The following is an 18,843-nucleotide window of genomic DNA, read 5'->3' on the forward strand; positions in this document are numbered from 1 at the left end:
TGAAAGGCGCGCTGAGCTGAGGGGAGGAGCCGCTGACAGGGAAGGCTTCCTCCCCTGGCTGGCCATAACCCCAGGGATGCTGGCTTCCCGCTAGCCCCTTTATCCCTGGTGGTCTAGTGGTCCCACGGGTTATGGGGGGGGGGGGCCCACCGCCACTGCCAGCAGCCTCCGGTCTGTCCCCAGGACCGGAGGCTAAAGGACTGCATTTAAAGCATTCCGCGCGCCGCCGCTAGCCAGCGACGCGCGGCTTACCTGAATCCCCGGCGACTCCGGCAGCAGTCCTGGGAGGTAGACAGAGTCCGGCTAGTACGGACTCTGCCCTCCCGCCGCGATCCCCAGATCAGTACTGGCGTCGCGGCGCCAGTCGGGGATCAGAGCGGCAGCGTGGGCGTCTGTACAGACAGCCCTTCGCTGCCGTCTGTAGTAAAAAGAGATTAAAAATAAATAAAATCTAACTTAAAATAAAAAGCTTCTGGGGGCTGCTCCTGCAGCCCCCCTGCGCGGTGACCGACTCCGGCCGGGCACCAGCTTACACTGAGGTGCCTGTGGCTCGGGGGCGGGGTATAGAGGAGGACCCAAGTGCATCCTGGGAGCTAAAAGCTTAACTGTGTGGTGCCCATGGATCCTGTTCCAGCTATAACCCCAAGGTCAACCCTGTGGACCCCCTATGGACCCTGAAGTAGAAATTTAGAGGTTACAAATTTATGCCTTAAAGACACAAACAAGCCAACAAATAAAACGTACTAATAATCTCTGGCATTTCCTCGTCTGCATCCACGTCTGACAGCTCCATATCTTCTACCATCCGGTTGTCCTTGGGAGGCTCGGGTGAATCAGTTTGCACAGCCTCCATCTCTGGTGACAAAGGGCTCTCGTCACCCATTCCCTGGAACGGGGATTCTGAACCGGTTGGCGAAGGGGCATCAGTGGTGGGTGATGGCACTGGTGATTCCTCAGGATCTGGAAGCGTTGCCTTTAGTTGGTCAAGCTTCTTTTTTAAATTGTTTACTCGATTAGCAAAAGTTTTGTACGCCTGTGAAGTAATAAAACAATATTACGGGTAAGACTGTTAGTAGGCATCACTTAGGTTTACTTTGTAGTAGCTGTCTAAACACTATTTTTGTACTCCCATTAAAAACCTTTTTTTACGGACACTGGAACTATGTATAGAGGTGGCTGTAGAACTTGGTCACTTTTTGGCCGTGATTCAGTTGTTATAGCCACCCCATGCTGAGCACCTATACTAATAGGCGACCGATGGAGCAATTCAATTGTTTCTCCGTTCGGGAGCCCATTAGTAGTTATCGCGGCCACAAGCACTGGGTTTAGCCTTATGCTGCGTCACCATCACTTCATATCAAAATAAATAAAGTGCTTAGACTAAGCTGGAACGTGTGAGTACTAGCAGCTATTAGAGGACAATGCATTACAGCAAATAGAAAGCGCCCTATTGCCCACAGCAGAGAGCTTTGCAAAGCTAGCAGGGAGCAAGCTAAGGGATGGGATACGCTAGCTGGAAACCTCAATAGGGATTTAAGCACACGGAAGTAAAGGCTAATAAGTCAGCAATTGGTGTGAGCACCAGAACAGGGAACCTCTTGCCTTGGCACCTCCAATAGTTTGCGTCTGACACCAAGTTTCCTTTCCTAACGGTACATTTTATTGGGCCAAGTGCTGACCAAACTGTGCTCTTATGACATAGGCTGTAGGAGAAGTGGTCCATCTGACCGTTCCATTCTCATGTGTGCTCAGGCTGGGTTTGCTGCAGGATTTAATGGGGAGGTTCTACAAAAATGTTAGTACCGCCACCATTAATAAGGACCGTTCCGACCTATATAATCTGTGGCCCCAGTTGCCAAACTACATAATGATATGACAGTCGGGCTCACTCAATTAATGTTAACCCTAACTTACAGCTTGCATCCGGAAACACACACAGATTGAGTAAAACACGGTATACTTACGTTCACCACAACCTTAACTTCACGGTACTGAGCTTCAAAGAAAATCCCCGCGTTCTCTAAAGCCTCGGTCAGAGACGGGCCATTTTTCACCTGCTTGTCCAGGACGTTCACAAACTCTTCCAGTTTGGCGCTGGCTTCTTCAAAGTCTTTGGAAAACTTCTTCCCCCCGGCCTTGTCTGGGTTTCATGACGGAAAATGGACAATGTTGCCAAACTTAAGACACACGTACAGAGAGGATTAATTCCTAGCATAGGGGTCAGAATAAATACCTTTTAGACGTTTCAGAGTTTCTGTGCTGCACACGTCAACTCTCATGTTTGACAGTTGTTTCTCCTTAAGATCGACATGATCCACGGACCGCTTGAACGTCAGCAAATCATCGATCAGACTTTGGGGCTAGAGTGAGATAAGAAACAGTCTAAATTTAGAGACTAAATATAAGGACCACGTAATAGGAATATGCTCAAATATGAAAATGTGGTGAGGATTACTGTGCAATAGAACAGTATTGTCATGTACGACTATTTTTTTTGCTTTAATCTTTGATCAGAGCTGTTTATTCATCAAATGACATAGAATTATACCCAGGATGGGGGAGGTGCTTTACAGGCTTTATGTTCCTCTTACGGTCTAGTCTGCGTCTTTTTTGACTTCTCCAACTGTTGCTCTTCGGCCACCAGACACTAATGGTTCATACACACGGGACGAATCGCTCCATGAGCGACATCGTCCCGGGTGTCCCCAGCAGGGGTGCGCTCAGCGTCGTTAACAACACTAAGCACAAACACTGAACGAAAACCAGAATGATTTCTTTCAGTGTCGGGCTCCCTCCCTTATCCCCGAACATGTTCAGCCTGACAATATAGTCAGGTTGGACAGATGGTTTGGGCAATGAACGATAACTACCAACTACAAACGGGAGCGCGCATTGGTCGTTATCGTTAGTTTTGGGGATGAAATTGATCAATTTTTTTGCGACGACTGAGCGATAACGATATCGTTATCGTTCCTTCGGCCTAAAAATCGGTGCGTGTGTACGCAGCATAAGGGTCAACTAAGTGTTGTCCCAAGTCACATGTGAGCAGTCACTACCACAACCAGACTCCTTATCCGGCACCTGCTAGTGATTGTGGCTGGTTCCTGTTGACTGCTTACTTGGCTCAGAACTACAGGCTAGGAGAAGGGGGGGGGGGTGGGCAGATAGTGGACACACAATGCTGGGTTCAACTCAGTACAGCCCATGGGTGGATTAGATCTTATCTGCAGGTTCCATGATTTCAGCAGCAAATAGGCATCTTGCAGGAACACAGTATTTAGGTAGTCGCGTTCATATACAGCCCCTTATTATCTTTACACTTTCTGTGCAGCATGACACAGTCAAACATCAATAATTGGTAAGTTTTTGATGCAGTACCCACAAAAATGACAGTACTTTGAATTTCCATAAAATACCATTAGTGATTTTATACACACACTAAAGAAAATGTACCCAACAAAGGAGAGGAAAAAAACCCAACACTATTCTTTCAATTGAAATGGCAAGTAAACTCAAGGCAAACGCATGAATGGTAACACCTAGTACATACAGCTGCAGTCCAGTAAATAACAGCAAGACTGGACTATGGGGAAATCCCAAAGTGAGCCCTGTGTAGCACACATCTGCCCATTACAGGTGTCCTTGGGTGCAAAACCCATTAAACCTATAAAATGTTGGAGATCATGCCACTGGCCAGCCGAAGTGCAATTCTAGAGGTTGACCTAACATAACAGCTCACCCTAGCATATGGCTCCCCGCACACTTACTATCAAAAGGACCAACTCTAGGACCTTTAAATATGGGAGCATTAACCAGGGAGCTGCCCCATGCCCTATTACCTGGCACTTTACATTTGAGTGCAGTGTTCTTGTTGAGAAAAGGCAGAGCTTAATGGCATGAAATCACCGCTCTACGGAAACGTCATGTGCCCTCACCAGCTACAGCAGCAGTTACCAGCAGTAGAGTCTTAGAGCCGTATTCAATATGGGAGCGAAAAGTCAGAGCTGGACTTCTCGCTCCACATCGCTGATTTTCTGGGGATAAAGTATCGGGCTCGCGCCCGCTTTATCCCAGTTTTCAATTAGGAAGGTGTGAAAAAGGGACCCGGCGGAATGGTAAGTATCGGGAAAAACTCGGGAATTTTCGGGAAATGTCACCGGGACCCCCTAAAGATGTCCAGACATGGGGGTTCAGTCTGGGTACCCCCGTTTAACCCTGCAGAATGTGTTCTGCATTTTTAAATAGTCGCGGCAGGTGTTTTTTTCCCCGACAATGAATAAGTGATGTAGAAGAGCGCTTAGCCTTTTTTTTTTTCGTTTTTTGAAAGCGCTCCCATCAAATTTGGGGTACATGAAAATGGGGGTAAACATATTTTTAAGTCCCTAAAGTTAATTTAAAAAATTCAGCAACAATGCACCTGCCGCTAGTCCCTGCAAAGAAGAAAACACCTGCCGCATACTTCCGAACCCCTCTGGAATCTCTTACATTACTTTAGGATGTGTTTCCACTTTTTTTTTTTTAACCCCAAAAATTAAAAAAAAATTTAGGGGTGTCCCGATTTTTTTTTTTTTTTTTTTTTTTTTTTTAAACCACAATGTATTTTGGTGTCATCTCCAAAGATGCAGGCTATTTTTTTTTTTTAAACCACAATGTTTTTTGGGGTCATCTCCAAAGATGCAGGCTATTTTTTTTTTTTTTAACCACAATGTTTTTTGGGGTCATCTCCAAAGATGCAGGCTGTTTTTTTTTTTTTTAACCACAATGTTTTTTGGGGTCATCTCCAAAGATGCAGGCTGTTTTTTTTTTTTTTTTAAACCTGCACCCCTAAACTCCGATTCTGCACTTTATCCCCGTTTTTTTTCAAAGACTTTTCAAACCGGCGAAAAGTCTTTGAAATTGAATACGGGGATAAATGAAACATGCGAAAATGACGTCATCGGCGAAAACTTACCTTCGACTTTTCGCAGCCTACTTAAATACCCCCCTTAAGCACAATTTTCCAGCCATTTAATTCCTATAGTCCTTAGGACAAGCGGGGCTCATCCTTCGCAACTTTAATGTATATTTTGGTAAAGAGTCTAAATTGTCCGTAACAGCAAAGGGTTATGCAACTCCTTTTTATTCCATTAGCTAACACCATCCTGCAAAAACAGGAGCAACCAAGATAGCTGGAATAAATAAAATAATATAAAAAAAAAAAAAAAAAAAAGCATAAAAGCGTCTGCTCTTACCATGAAACTCAAGTGCTGCAAAACTAATGATAATGATCTGCCAAGACAGGCTGTCTATGCTCGGAGCACGGTTTCTAGAACCATCAGAGAAAACCGCTCTCCTAAGGATCACAGTTTCAACTGCCATACCATTAAAGTAATCCACACTAATCCCTAAAGGTACATGAGTCCAGGGGCGTCTTAACAGAGGAGGGGGCCTGTGTGCACTCCCCGTGCGGGACCCACTACTCTACCCCCGGTGGCTGGCCAGCCACTAGAGCATTTGTAGACTCCGGGCAGTAGAGTGTGCCCAGTGTGTACTGCACATGCGCAGAACGCAGGAAACATGGCCACGGCGGCCATTTTCCGGCGTTCTGTAGAGACTGGGCACTTGTGTGCCCGGAGTCTACTGCGCATGCGCAGAACACCGGAAAGATGGCCACGGCGGCCATTTTCCCGTGTTCTGAGCAGCGCTGACACCCGATGCGGGACCACAGGCAGGCAAGTAAACAAAAAAATATGGGTGCAGGGTGTGTGCACTGCGGGGCCCCCCTGGACCTGGGGGCCCGTGTGCCCCGCACACACTGCACCCATTATAGATACGCCCCTGCAAGAGTCCCTGAGTTAAGTCCAGCCTCAGGGGAAGCTGACGCAATGGACCCACTGCATCCTGATCGTGTCCGAGTACCATGACTGTCTTAACCAGTGTGGCTCCCCAAACAGCACACTGAACCCATCTTTTAAACATTTTTGATAATGCAGAGAAGCGTACCAAATATAGGAAACCGATAAACTTCCATGGGTCTGTCATTTTCAACAAACGCCTCTGGGTACTTAAACCTGGGGCAGAATTGCGTCAATTGGGATGCCAACGTGTAACTGCTGAACCCATCTCTCCACGTTCTGCTTGTGGCAAGAGCACTCACTGGCGTGCAGGAAGCTACTGCTGAGGGAACCTGCCTACCAGATTTCCACCCCTGGGATGAACACTGGTGAATGGAACTGCACAAACAACATGCTCTGTCCCACCCAAGTGTTTAGCAGCGAGGGTGTGAAGAAGCAGCAGCACAGTCCCCTGTTTACTACATGAATCCGCTGTAGGGATGGCCATCGGTGAGGTGTCCATCAATAGTTACCATCGATGTGTCCATCGGTGTTTACCATCGTTGGCACACAAACCATCTATGGTGAACCATCGAGGGTTTGCAGCCCTTAATGGCCACCGCCGTTGGGGGAATGGCGGGCCGCTGGCCAATCAAAAATGGGAGTGGAGCTTAGAGATCGCCAGGGGAGGGGGGCCACTAAGTGCTGTCCAGTCAAAAAATTAAAAAACACCATCGCTCCCACTCATCCATCGATGGCTAACAGCCACTGGCTCTCAATGCTCTCCATCAATAGTAAAAGCATTCAACATAAAAAAAAAAGATCTGAAGGGTGCATTCCAGCAGAAATAAGTGCAAAAAAACCTAATAAGTTGTGTGACGCAGGCATACATTCATTGTTACTTTCAGTGAGCCTTACACAGTCTAGACTTATAGGAGAAAGTTCAGCGTAATGTCCTAATCAGCTTAAAATTAGATATTTAAAGGGGATTTTTTTTCTGTGACTGCACAATCAGGGAGCTGTGTTAGCAACTTAACTATCTGCCGAATATGTTCCCCAGGCATCCTCTACTTACCATAAAATACTTTTAGTATTTGAATAATTTTTATAGTATACCCCACAGGTCCTCAAACTCCTGTCCTCAGGACCCCAAACAGTGCATGTTTTCCAGATCTCCTTACAGAGGAAATAATTAGCTCCACCTGTGGATCTTTTAAAATGTGTCAGTGAGTAATGACCACACCTGTGCACCTGCTGGGTGACCTGGAAAACGTGACCTGTGGGGGGTCCTGAGGATGGAGTTTGAGAACCCCTGGTATACCCCATATTATCAGCTATTGTTGCTTATATTGGTACATTGGAGGGGGTCTCAGATTCAGGCCCATGTTGGATGATTACTCTTTATAGCAACTTTATCAGGCTCAGCCCAGTACCCCACCAAAGATGATTCAAATAAAGATCCCTAACTTTAGCTCCTCTCAATATGAAGCTCACCCTGAATTCAGCCACAATCTTCGATTTTAAGGCAGCCTTCGGGTTTGATGGCGGAGCTGTAATGTAAGAGCACAGGGGGGGGGGGGATGAACTCCACGTAGGTAACAGTATATTAAAAAGAACAGCACTTTCAGGATTGTATACACTGCATCAATCATCATCATGCAGCAATAATAGGATTAGGCATGTTCAATTTTTTTTCTTTCTAAAGATGCACCGATATGTATACAAGTAATTATATCCACCCAAATAAAATTAAAATAAATCAATATAAATATACATACACACACATATATTATATATATATATATATATATATATATATATATATATATATATATACATATATATATATATACATATATATATATATATATATATATACATACATACATACACACATTTATATACACACACACTATATATATATATATATATATATATATATATATATATATATACATATACACACACACACACATACATGCATATATACACATATATACACACATATATATTACACATATACACACACACGTATTTACCATTGCACTGCAGCCACGTACCTTCTGGCGGCTTCTCAGCCGGCTTAGGGCGGGAACTCTTACTGCGCTCCCGTTTGCTCCAGCCTCCACCTATGGAAAGTCAGTGACACATGACACCTTAATACGCCAATGATCAGTGTTGTAGAAGATTCTGATCTTTCATTAAATTATAAACGTATTATTTTAGATGATCTACTTTCAGCTACAGGCATTACATTATGAATCTGGTTCCCCTTTGACACTGGTTTGTACTTAAAATGGACAATTTCATATGTAACAACGCTCACAGACCACCACATCATAACCCAGATACTCATCTCGCCAAGAGTAATAAGCTCACTTTAGCGCAAAGCCCCATACATGAGAACGTAGCCAGGTGATGCAAGTAACACTCACTCAGAGCTGTCCTGAAAGCTGCGATCGTGTCCTCATGGTAAACGTTCCGGTCCTCCCAGATTTTAAAGACCCGCTCGACAGATTTGGAAACGGATTGGTCCCTTAGGGAAAAAAAAAAGATTTTCATTTAGAATAGGATTTAGTGAGTTTATGTGCAAACAAAACATGTACAAATGTAAATGAATTCACATTACAGTGGCTTCGAAGTCTTGTCCAGAAGCATCCATTATGGCGATGTATCTAATGGTGTGTACACACGGTACGACTTTCATGAATGATATCGTTATCGTTTATTTTTTTGCAGTCGCCAACCTGACAACGACCAACGATGCGCGTTCCCGCATGGGCGATAAAGATATCCCATCGTCCATGCGTGGAGGCCAACTTGGGACAATATAGTCAACTTTGCCTGGTCAGAGACGTGGCAGGATGACTTCACTGAAAGATATCTTTCATGTCATCGGTGGTACAGATCGTACCGTGTATATGCACCTTCAGATCTGCATTGTCCTTTATACTAGAGTTCATGATGAGAAGACTGAAGCAATACTTGTTCTGGTTACCATGTGCATATGAACATACAATACATGTAATGTGCACAGCACAGACTGTGCATCACGCAGGACATTCACATTGGACACACAGCAAATGTAAAGTATAATCGTTTCCTATATGCAACCGCAGCCAGATTGAACCAATAATCCGCCTATACTTTAAGTGTGGGAAATTCATTCCAGAGCGATGTGGCGCCAAACATCACTGCGGTGTCCGTCTACACATACTGACGGCTATTACGGCAAGAAAAATCTTTGCTAATTTTCCCTTCTACCTTTATGGGGTGTGAGGGGGAAATTAGTTTAGATAATGGTCATGAAGTGCCTTCATACAACTGCTGAGAAGGCACTTTGCCCCCCCCCCCGCTATGAACTGAAACACGGATTGAAGATCGTAGGAGATGTCATTGCACTTTGGATGGGTTGTACTAAAGTCTGAAACGCAGTCAAAGCGCAGAAACCCCCCCGTTTTTAGAGTTTTGACCACATTGCCATATGTACCAAGCTGCTTAGACCCGGTAACCAACGCCATCTGCAGAAGACATTGCCTAATAATCGGCTTCTTATCGCAGTGTGCTGTGAGATGAATCCAATCTGATCCATCCTAGCATTCCCAGCTGTGCGAGCGTCATATGACGTATGCATAGAGAGACTTCTGGGTCACAACCCCGGAAGCCCCTCTATCGCAAAGGACAGATCTTATCGGTAGAGCTGTTATTTGCGTTTTTATCCGGCGTTAATGCCGGTATGTCCCTGATTAGAGGTGGTATGTACCGCATCCATAATGCGATGCTTAGTACATCTTACCCTATACGAGGCGATTATTAAGGCAAAAATCTTTTTCATTTAATTGTTAATTCAACTTCCATGGGAACAATATTGCATTGAGGGGGCTTAGTGATTTTCCGCCAGACATCACCGCGATGTCCGGCTGACAACATTACTATATGGTGAATCTACCCATAGTGAACAATGCAAGTCGCACAGTGATTGCCATTAATGGAGTCTGTCTCTTACAACCCAGTTTTGTTCTATTAATGTTCTTTCAAATTGTAAAGCACAACGGAATATGCTGCGCAATAATAAACTGCTAATAAAACCATAAACATTGAGATGTTCTAACAGAATGGCCTAGCCCAGTGGTCCTTAACTCAAGTACCCCCCCCAATAGGACATGTTTTCTGGATTTCTTTAATCACGCCCAGGCGAGTTAATCTATTTTGCCGAGTCAGTAATTACCACCTGTTTCCGCAGATAAAAATCTTGAGAATAAGAGCTGCTGGGGTACTTGAGAACTAGGGTTGAGCACTCCTGGTCTAGTCCATTGAAAGCTAGGTCCTCACCTTGTGCAGTATACACAAGGGCTGGAATGCTAATCCCCATTTAAGGTGAGCTCCTAGTCATTTAACAGTTAGTTCTGGCTCCCTTCCCTCCCCCCCCCCCCCCCTTCCCTAAATCTGCAGGCACCTTGTGTTTAGGTGGTCACCTGTGTGTGCTCGATAGGCTATTAGGAACACAGGAGAACCGATATATCACTTCAAGTCTCCGGTGACTGGTTACACTCATCTCCTGGCAGGGAGAGGTACGTACAGGTGGAGTCTCTCATATCCAAAATGCCCGGGACCAGGGGTAGTTTGGATAACGGAATATTCCGTATTTTGGAATATTTGCAAATCATAATGAAATATCTTGGGAATGGGACCCCAATATACACACCGAATGCATTCTATGTGTAATATACACCTTATACACACAGCCTGCAAGTACATTTTATACAATAGTTTCATCAATTTTGTAGCTCAAGCAAAGTTTGTGTACATACGTTAAATTTATGTTTCATATACACCTTATACACACAGCCTGAAGGTAATTTTATACAATATTTTTTAATAATTTGTGCCTTAGACAAAGGTGTACATTGAACCATCAAAAATCAAAAGGTTTCATTATCTCAGTCATGCCAAAATAATTCCATATTTCGGAATATTTGGATATGGGAGACTCAACCTGCACAACTCCGAAACTAGTGTTGGCAGACTTCGTCCCCAGTGGAACGAACGCGTTTTGTCTGGTAACAAGACTATCAAAAGATACCATAAGTCCACTCCTGCTGCCTTTTAATACCAATCTTGACTCTGCAAAGACTTCCTGTTGTGTAGTCAATCAGTCCGCGTCTGGCTGGGTTAGTTTCTTAAAAACTCAAACAGCCATCAACAAGTATATTCAATCAACTCACACAACTCAAACAGTAACACAAAGTCTAATACCTAAATATGCTCGGTGCAAACAAAACTAAAATGTGGGTACACACTAAACCATAGGTCATCCGATGTCGCGGGTTGATAACAACATACCGGGTACATATGTGTGCTCCCGCGTGTTGTTAGCGACATCGCCCGTTGGCCCCACTGCAGGGCAGACGGGGGAACTCGCCTACGTTCCCATACTGCAGAATGCAGCTGGCACGTCCCTTCCCCCGTCATCGGCAAGAGGGTATGCAGGGTCCCGTCGCCGGCGAGATCACGCTTTGAAAATGTGTGATCACAATCATTAGGTCGCTACTCTACAGAGCTGGATGTTAATAGGACCATCGGTCCAGGGGCTGTAGTTTTCTAGTGCACTATTAAAATCTGTGAAAGGTTAATAGGCCATCATAATAGCAAAACAGAGGTACTCATTGTATCCACTGGATTGGATACCTAACCTACAAGTTGAATACAATGAGTACCTGTATTTTGTTACTGTGATCTATTCACCTTACTCAGGTTTTACTGACGCACTAGATAACTATAGCCCCCAGGTCCATGGTCTTATTGACATCAGCTCTGTAGAGAGGAAGACGAATGACTTAGGGCACAGGACACTGAAAAGCACTTTACCACGGTATAGGCTTAATATTCCCTAGAGTGCCCGATTTCTCCACTTTTGCTGTACTGTGTGGAAGAGGGGTGCAGGGCCAAAACAAGGCAGGAAAGAGGAATGTAGCTGTATGTAGAGAAAGGTGGGGAGACGGGCAGGTGACCAGGCATAGAATGTATACTCTATGGAAGGAAGAAGCTCCTCTGCAGCGCTGAGCAGTCATGTGTACAGGCGTCTGGTTAGAGCGTTGCACCACAACTTTGAATATTATTTGAATAGGAGAAATTTCCATCACTTAGGGGGATTTATTGCAATATTAGCTGTTGGTCAAACAAGACCTTCTGGTTACTCTTCAAATCACCATTTGTTTATGTTTTGGATATCATTCATAAAATAAAAGCCCTATGGTAGCCCATACAAGGATAGAAGTTATCTACCACCTACACCCTTGCAGGTGTGAGCTCTTAGGTGGACCTCTTATGTGGTAGGTGCAGGTTTTTCAAAGCGATGGCCCTATGCGTTTCGTCCACATACAGGACCTCATCATGGGTAAACACAAAATGGAACTGGTCTGAATAAACACTTGATGATATGGAACTGGTTAGAACACTCAGAGGTATAAGCTTATTTTCTGTCCCTTGATAGGGAGAAATTCCTAGAAAGTCTCTTAGAAGCCAAGTAGTTCTTATAATTTTACTGGAACAATTAGATTGATGTCTCAACCGATAAATGTAACCAGGTTCCTTAATAGCAATTTGAATATGAAGTCGTATCATATACTCCCAATGTGTAAAAACGATGAGTTCCAGTAAAATCGTTAGAAGAACTACTTGGCTTCTGAGCCTTTCTAGGAATTTCTCCCCATGAAGGGACAGAAAATAAGCTTATACCACTGTGTTCTAACTAGTTCAATATATAAAGTGTTTATTCAGACCAGTTCCATTTTTGCGTTTACCCATGATGAGGTCCTGTATGTGGACGAAACACATAGGGCCATCGCTTTGAAAAACCTGCACCTACCACATAAGAGGTCCACCTAAGAGCTCACACCTGCAAGGGTGTAGGTGGTAGATAACATCTAACCTTCTGTACTGGGGCAGGTTTACTAAAGGTGCGTACACACAGGGCGATATTACTAAGCGACCGCACGATTAAGACATCGTAATCGTGCAATCGCTCAGTAATCATGCACAAATCGTGCACTTTTATGTCGGAAACGGCCAGCGATGCGCACTCCCGCTGGTCGTTTATGACATTGTCCATCGCCTGAACATGCAGCACAATCTGACAATAACGAGAGATTGGCATGTTCAGGAATGATGGACTGTGCCTGCACTGAACGACTGATCGTTCAGTGCAGACACTACAGGGGATCAGGAACGACGGTACGATTATGATGTCGTAATCGTACTGTCTTTCCTGATCGCCTAGTGTGTACGCACCTTAAGTGTTGTTTTATGCTATTTATGTATTGTAAATTGTTTTATATACTTTTACCTCTGTTGATATACCAAGAATAAAATATTCAGGTATAAGAATTCTGGGCTACCATAGGGCTTTTATTTTATGAATAATATCCAAAACAAACAAATGGTGATTTGGAGAGTAAAGGTGCCCACACACATACCGATGTCCTCACGATACGATTTTATGGCCAATTTCCTCATGAACTTTCACGGGAGCTCCCTTGCCGTCGTGATCACGATTTGGAGTTAAAAATGTCCAATCTGACTAAAGATCCATCTTGCAGCCAATGCATTGTATCCCCAGATTGGCTAATCTGCCCTACAGCACGGCAGATCAGAAGATGCGATGTACGGCGAGCGGGGACGCGCATCGGCATCGTGCTCGTGAGTATAAACTCACGATTTGTACTTTTTTTTTACCCGATTAGTCGTCACGATTCGTCGAAATCGGCCAAATCGTGTAAAATATCGCTATGTGTGTGGGCACCTTTACAAGGTTGTATACGATTGGGCTGATGTTTTATTTTTAGCAATATTCCACAATAACTTTTCTGATGTGCTCTGGTATAAACAATATATAAAAGTAGTTTATCATTTGAATTCTTTGACATCATTTCCCACCTAGCAACGACAGTGTAATTTTGGCTAGTTCACATCAATAGAACTAGAGCACTGTGCAATGTAGCTAACCCAGAGGCTACACACTAGGCAAATGGAATTTCCCCTGCTGTGCTGTTAGTGGCATAAGACCGGTCACTACAGAGATCATACATTGCTATGGTGAGCACAATATCCAGACTCACTAATAGGTCCCGCCTAGCAACATTTCCCCTGCTGTGCTGTTAGTGGCATAAGACCGGTCACTACAGAGATCATACATTGCTATGGTGAGCACAATATCCAGACTCACTAATAGGTCCCGCCTAGCAACATTTCCCCTGCTGTGCTGTTAGTGGCATAAGACCGGTCACTACAGAGATCATACATTGCTATGGTGAGCACAATATCCAGACTCACTAATAGGTCCCGCCTAGCAACATTTCCCCTGCTGTGCTGTTAGTGGCATAAGACCGGTCACTACAGAGATCATACATTGCTATGGTGAGCACAATATCCAGACTCACTAATAGGTCCCGCCTAGCAACATTTCCCCTGCTGTGCTGTTAGTGGCATAAGACCGGTCACTACAGAGATCATACATTGCTATGGTGAGCACAATATCCAGACTCACTAATAGGTCCCGCCTAGCAACATTTCCCCTGCTGTGCTGTTAGTGGCATAAGACCGGTCACTACAGAGATCATACATTGCTATGGTGAGCACAATATCCAGACTCACTAATAGGTCCCGCCTAGCAACATTTCCCCTGCTGTGCTGTTAGTGGCATAAGACCGGTCACTACAGAGATCATACATTGCTATGGTGAGCACAATATCCAGACTCACTAATAGGTCCCGCCTAGCAACATTTCCCCTGCTGTGCTGTTAGTGGCATAAGACCGGTCACTACAGAGATCATACATTGCTATGGTGAGCACAATATCCAGACTCACTAATAGGTCCCGCCTAGCAACATTTCCCCTGCTGTGCTGTTAGTGGCATAAGACCGGTCACTACAGAGATCATACATTGCTATGGTGAGCACAATATCCAGACTCACTAATAGGTCCCGCCTAGCAACATTTCCCCTGCTGTGCTGTTAGTGGCATAAGACCGGTCACTACAGAGATCATACATTGCTATGGTGAGCACAATATCCAGACTCACTAATAGGTCCCGCCTAGCAACATTTCCCCTGCTGTGCTGTTAGTGGCATAAGACCGGTCACTACAGAGATCATACATTGCTATGGTGAGCACAATATCCAGACTCACTAATAGGTCCCGCCTAGCAACATTTCCCCTGCTGTGCTGTTAGTGGCATAAGACCGGTCACTACAGAGATCATACATTGCTATGGTGAGCACAATATCCAGACTCACTAATAGGTCCCGCCTAGCAACATTTCCCCTGCTGTGCTGTTAGTGGCATAAGACCGGTCACTACAGAGATCATACATTGCTATGGTGAGCACAATATCCAGACTCACTAATAGGTCCCGCCTAGCAACATTTCCCCTGCTGTGCTGTTAGTGGCATAAGACCGGTCACTACAGAGATCATACATTGCTACGGTGAGCACAATATCCAGACTCACTAATAGGTCCCGCCTAGCAACATTTCCCCTGCTGTGCTGTTAGTGGCATAAGACCGGTCACTACAGAGATCATACATTGCTATGGTGAGCACAATATCCAGACTCACTAATAGGTCCCGCCTAGCAACATTTCCCCTGCTGTGCTGTTAGTGGCATAAGACCGGTCACTACAGAGATCATACATTGCTATGGTGAGCACAATATCCAGACTCACTAATAGGTCCCGCCTAGCAACATTTCCCCTGCTGTGCTGTTAGTGGCATAAGACCGGTCACTACAGAGATCATACATTGCTATGGTGAGCACAATATCCAGACTCACTAATAGGTCCCGCCTAGCAACATTTCCCCTGCTGTGCTGTTAGTGGCATAAGACCGGTCACTACAGAGATCATACATTGCTATGGTGAGCACAATATCCAGACTCACTAATAGGTCCCGCCTAGCAACATTTCCCCTGCTGTGCTGTTAGTGGCATAAGACCGGTCACTACAGAGATCATACATTGCTATGGTGAGCACAATATCCAGACTCACTAATAGGTCCCGCCTAGCAACATTTCCCCTGCTGTGCTGTTAGTGGCATAAGACCGGTCACTACAGAGATCATACATTGCTATGGTGAGCACGATATCCAGACTCACTAATAGGGCCCGCCTAGCAACATTTCCCCTGCTGTGCTGTTAGTGGCATAAGACCGGTCACTACAGAGATCATACATTGCTATGGTGAGCACAATATCCAGACTCACTAATAGGTCCCGCCTAGCAACATTTCCCCTGCTGTGCTGTTAGTGGCATAAGACCGGTCACTACAGAGATCATACATTGCTATGGTGAGCACAATATCCAGACTCACTAATAGGTCCCGCCTAGCAACATTTCCCCTGCTGTGCTGTTAGTGGCATAAGACCGGTCACTACAGAGATCATACATTGCTATGGTGAGCACAATATCCAGACTCACTAATAGGTCCCGCCTAGCAACATTTCCCCTGCTGTGCTGTTAGTGGCATAAGACCGGTCACTACAGAGATCATACATTGCTATGGTGAGCACAATATCCAGACTCACTAATAGGTCCCGCCTAGCAACATTTCCCCTGCTGTGCTGTTAGTGGCATAAGACCGGTCACTACAGAGATCATACATTGCTATGGTGAGCACAATATCCAGACTCACTAATAGGTCCCGCCTAGCAACATTTCCCCTGCTGTGCTGTTAGTGGCATAAGACCGGTCACTACAGAGATCATACATTGCTATGGTGAGCACAATATCCAGACTCACTAATAGGTCCCGCCTAGCAACATTTCCCCTGCTGTGCTGTTAGTGGCATAAGACCGGTCACTACAGAGATCATACATTGCTATGGTGAGCACAATATCCAGACTCACTAATAGGGCCCGCCTAGCAACATTTCCCCTGCTGTGCTGTTAGTGGCATAAGACCGGTCACTACAGAGATCATACATTGCTATGGTGAGCACAATATCCAGACTCACTAATAGGTCCCGCCTAGCAACATTTCCCCTGCTGTGCTGTTAGTGGCATAAGACCGGTCACTACAGAGATCATACATTGCTATGGTGAGCACAATATCCAGACTCACTAATAGGGCCCGCCTAGCAACATTTCCCCTGCTGTGCTGTTAGTGGCATAAGACCGGTCACTACAGAGATCATACATTGCTATGGTGAGCACAATATCCAGACTCACTAATAGGGCCCGCCTAGCAACATTTCCCCTGCTGTGCTGTTAGTGGCATAAGGCCTGTCACTACAGAGATCATACATTGCTATGGTAAACATAACATCCAGACTCACTAATGGTGCATACACATGGTACAATCTGTACCACCAACGACTTGAAAGATATCTCTCAGTATGGTCATCCTGCCACATCTCTGACCAGGCAAAGTTGACGATATCGTCCAAGTTGGCCTGCATGCACGGACGATGAACGATATCTTTATCATCCATGCGGGAACGCACATCGTTGGCAGGTTGGTAAGTACATAAAAATTAAAGATAACGATATGAACAATATCGTTATTATAGTTCAGTTTTATCGCTCCGTGTGTACGCACCTTAAGAGGTATAAGATAACATATTGATAACATATTCCACTACAGCAGTGTTTGCCAAGGTTCAGCCCTCAGACAACCCTAAAAGTGAATGTTTTCAAAATCTCACAGAATCACATTTGAAATAATTAGAAACACATATAGAGTCAGTAATGACTACACATGTGCTCCAGCACCAAGTACAGAAAACATGCATGGTTAGTGTTCCAGGACTGAAGATAGCAACCACTGTTCAATGGATTAACCACACTAACTCCATTACGGTGGATTTGACGAAGAGGACGGGCCACCACCCCACTCTTGGTTATATCCAAACAAGTGGTGTAAGATCATCAGAATTGTACAAGCCACCAAGATAACTACTACCTTAAGTAATATACAGAAAGTATAGGCGACACCTTGGAGGACCCCTAAACAGTGCATGTTTCACAGAACTCCTAGTTGGTGACCCAGATCTAGTCATTACTAGTTGACACATTTGAAAAGATCCATAAGTGGAGCAAATTACTTTGCTTGAGGAGATCTGTAAAACATGCACTGCTGGGGATCCCCGAGGACCGGAGTTGGGAAACATTGCATTAAGGGTCTTGTCTAACATTGCCCAATTTCTCCGACCCATACACTGAGATCCACCAAATACATCATTTGCAAATGCAGCGGCTGACTCAAGTCTTTCCAAGCATCACATTAACTTTCTTGGCCAACGTACATAGGGCCTAATGCTGAGTGCTCGCAAGCGGGTCGATGTTGGCCAAGTGCGCACGACGGAGGCGGCTCCATCGTGCGCATGCGCGAGACCAGAACGACGGCCAAGCCGTCGTCATGGGTCTCGCACCAAAGGGGGCGTGCTTTCGATGGTGAGTGACAGCACGCCCCCTTTGGTGGGCGTGCCGGGGGCGTGGCTGCCCAGACGGAGGCGTTCCCATGGGAACGCCTACCGTCTGGGGCCAGCCCCACTGGCATCAAAAGTGATGACAGTGGGAGTGCTTTTGTTTCTGATAGAGGCAAAAGCACTCCACGGCTTGTGGCAATGAGACCCTACCGCAAGGGTCTCGTCGCAAGCCCGATGGTCGCGACCATCACGACCATCATTTTGGCCTCTCGCTATAGCTGTGGGTGGTAACCCACAGCTATGCAAGCGGCAAGGTGGCCGCTCTTAAATTCAGAGGGACGGCCCTGATTCAGAGCGAACGCTCTGTCAGAGCGTCCGGCTCTGGATCAGGGCCAGAGTATCCTCAAAAAAAAAAAAGAGAAAAACCATGAAGAAAAAAAAAAAAGCATGCACTTGCATACCCAAAGTCCAATGCATAGCTCTGTTTCATAGCTCTGAGCCAGAAAATTCTGCCGATCAACATCAGGTTCATTATGACTGCGGGGGTCCTACTTTCCCAATCCCCAGACCAGCCCCGATAGCTGGAAGTAGATGCTGTCTCATGAACAACA

At 45.2% G+C, this 18,843-nt stretch overlaps 1 protein-coding gene across 1 annotated transcript in view; it reads right to left on the reverse strand.

The window, feature by feature from the left end:
• Nucleotides 1–18,843, reverse strand: part of RPRD2 (regulation of nuclear pre-mRNA domain containing 2) — a 62,293-nt gene that overhangs the window by 15,941 nt on the left and 27,509 nt on the right. The window contains exons 3-8 of the mRNA XM_088467664.1: nt 8,249–8,349; nt 7,874–7,942; nt 7,308–7,363; nt 2,234–2,360; nt 1,965–2,140; nt 745–1,033 (exon numbers count right to left, since the gene is read on the reverse strand). Coding sequence (XP_088323790.1) covers nt 745–1,033; nt 1,965–2,140; nt 2,234–2,360; nt 7,308–7,363; nt 7,874–7,942; nt 8,249–8,349 — 818 coding nt within the window. The remainder of the gene's footprint in view (nt 1–744; nt 1,034–1,964; nt 2,141–2,233; nt 2,361–7,307; nt 7,364–7,873; nt 7,943–8,248; nt 8,350–18,843) is intronic.

Source organism: Taudactylus pleione, unplaced genomic scaffold, assembly GCF_031769625.1.
Source record: "Taudactylus pleione unplaced genomic scaffold, aTauple2 ptg000073l, whole genome shotgun sequence".
Lineage (NCBI taxonomy): Eukaryota > Metazoa > Chordata > Amphibia > Anura > Myobatrachidae > Taudactylus > Taudactylus pleione.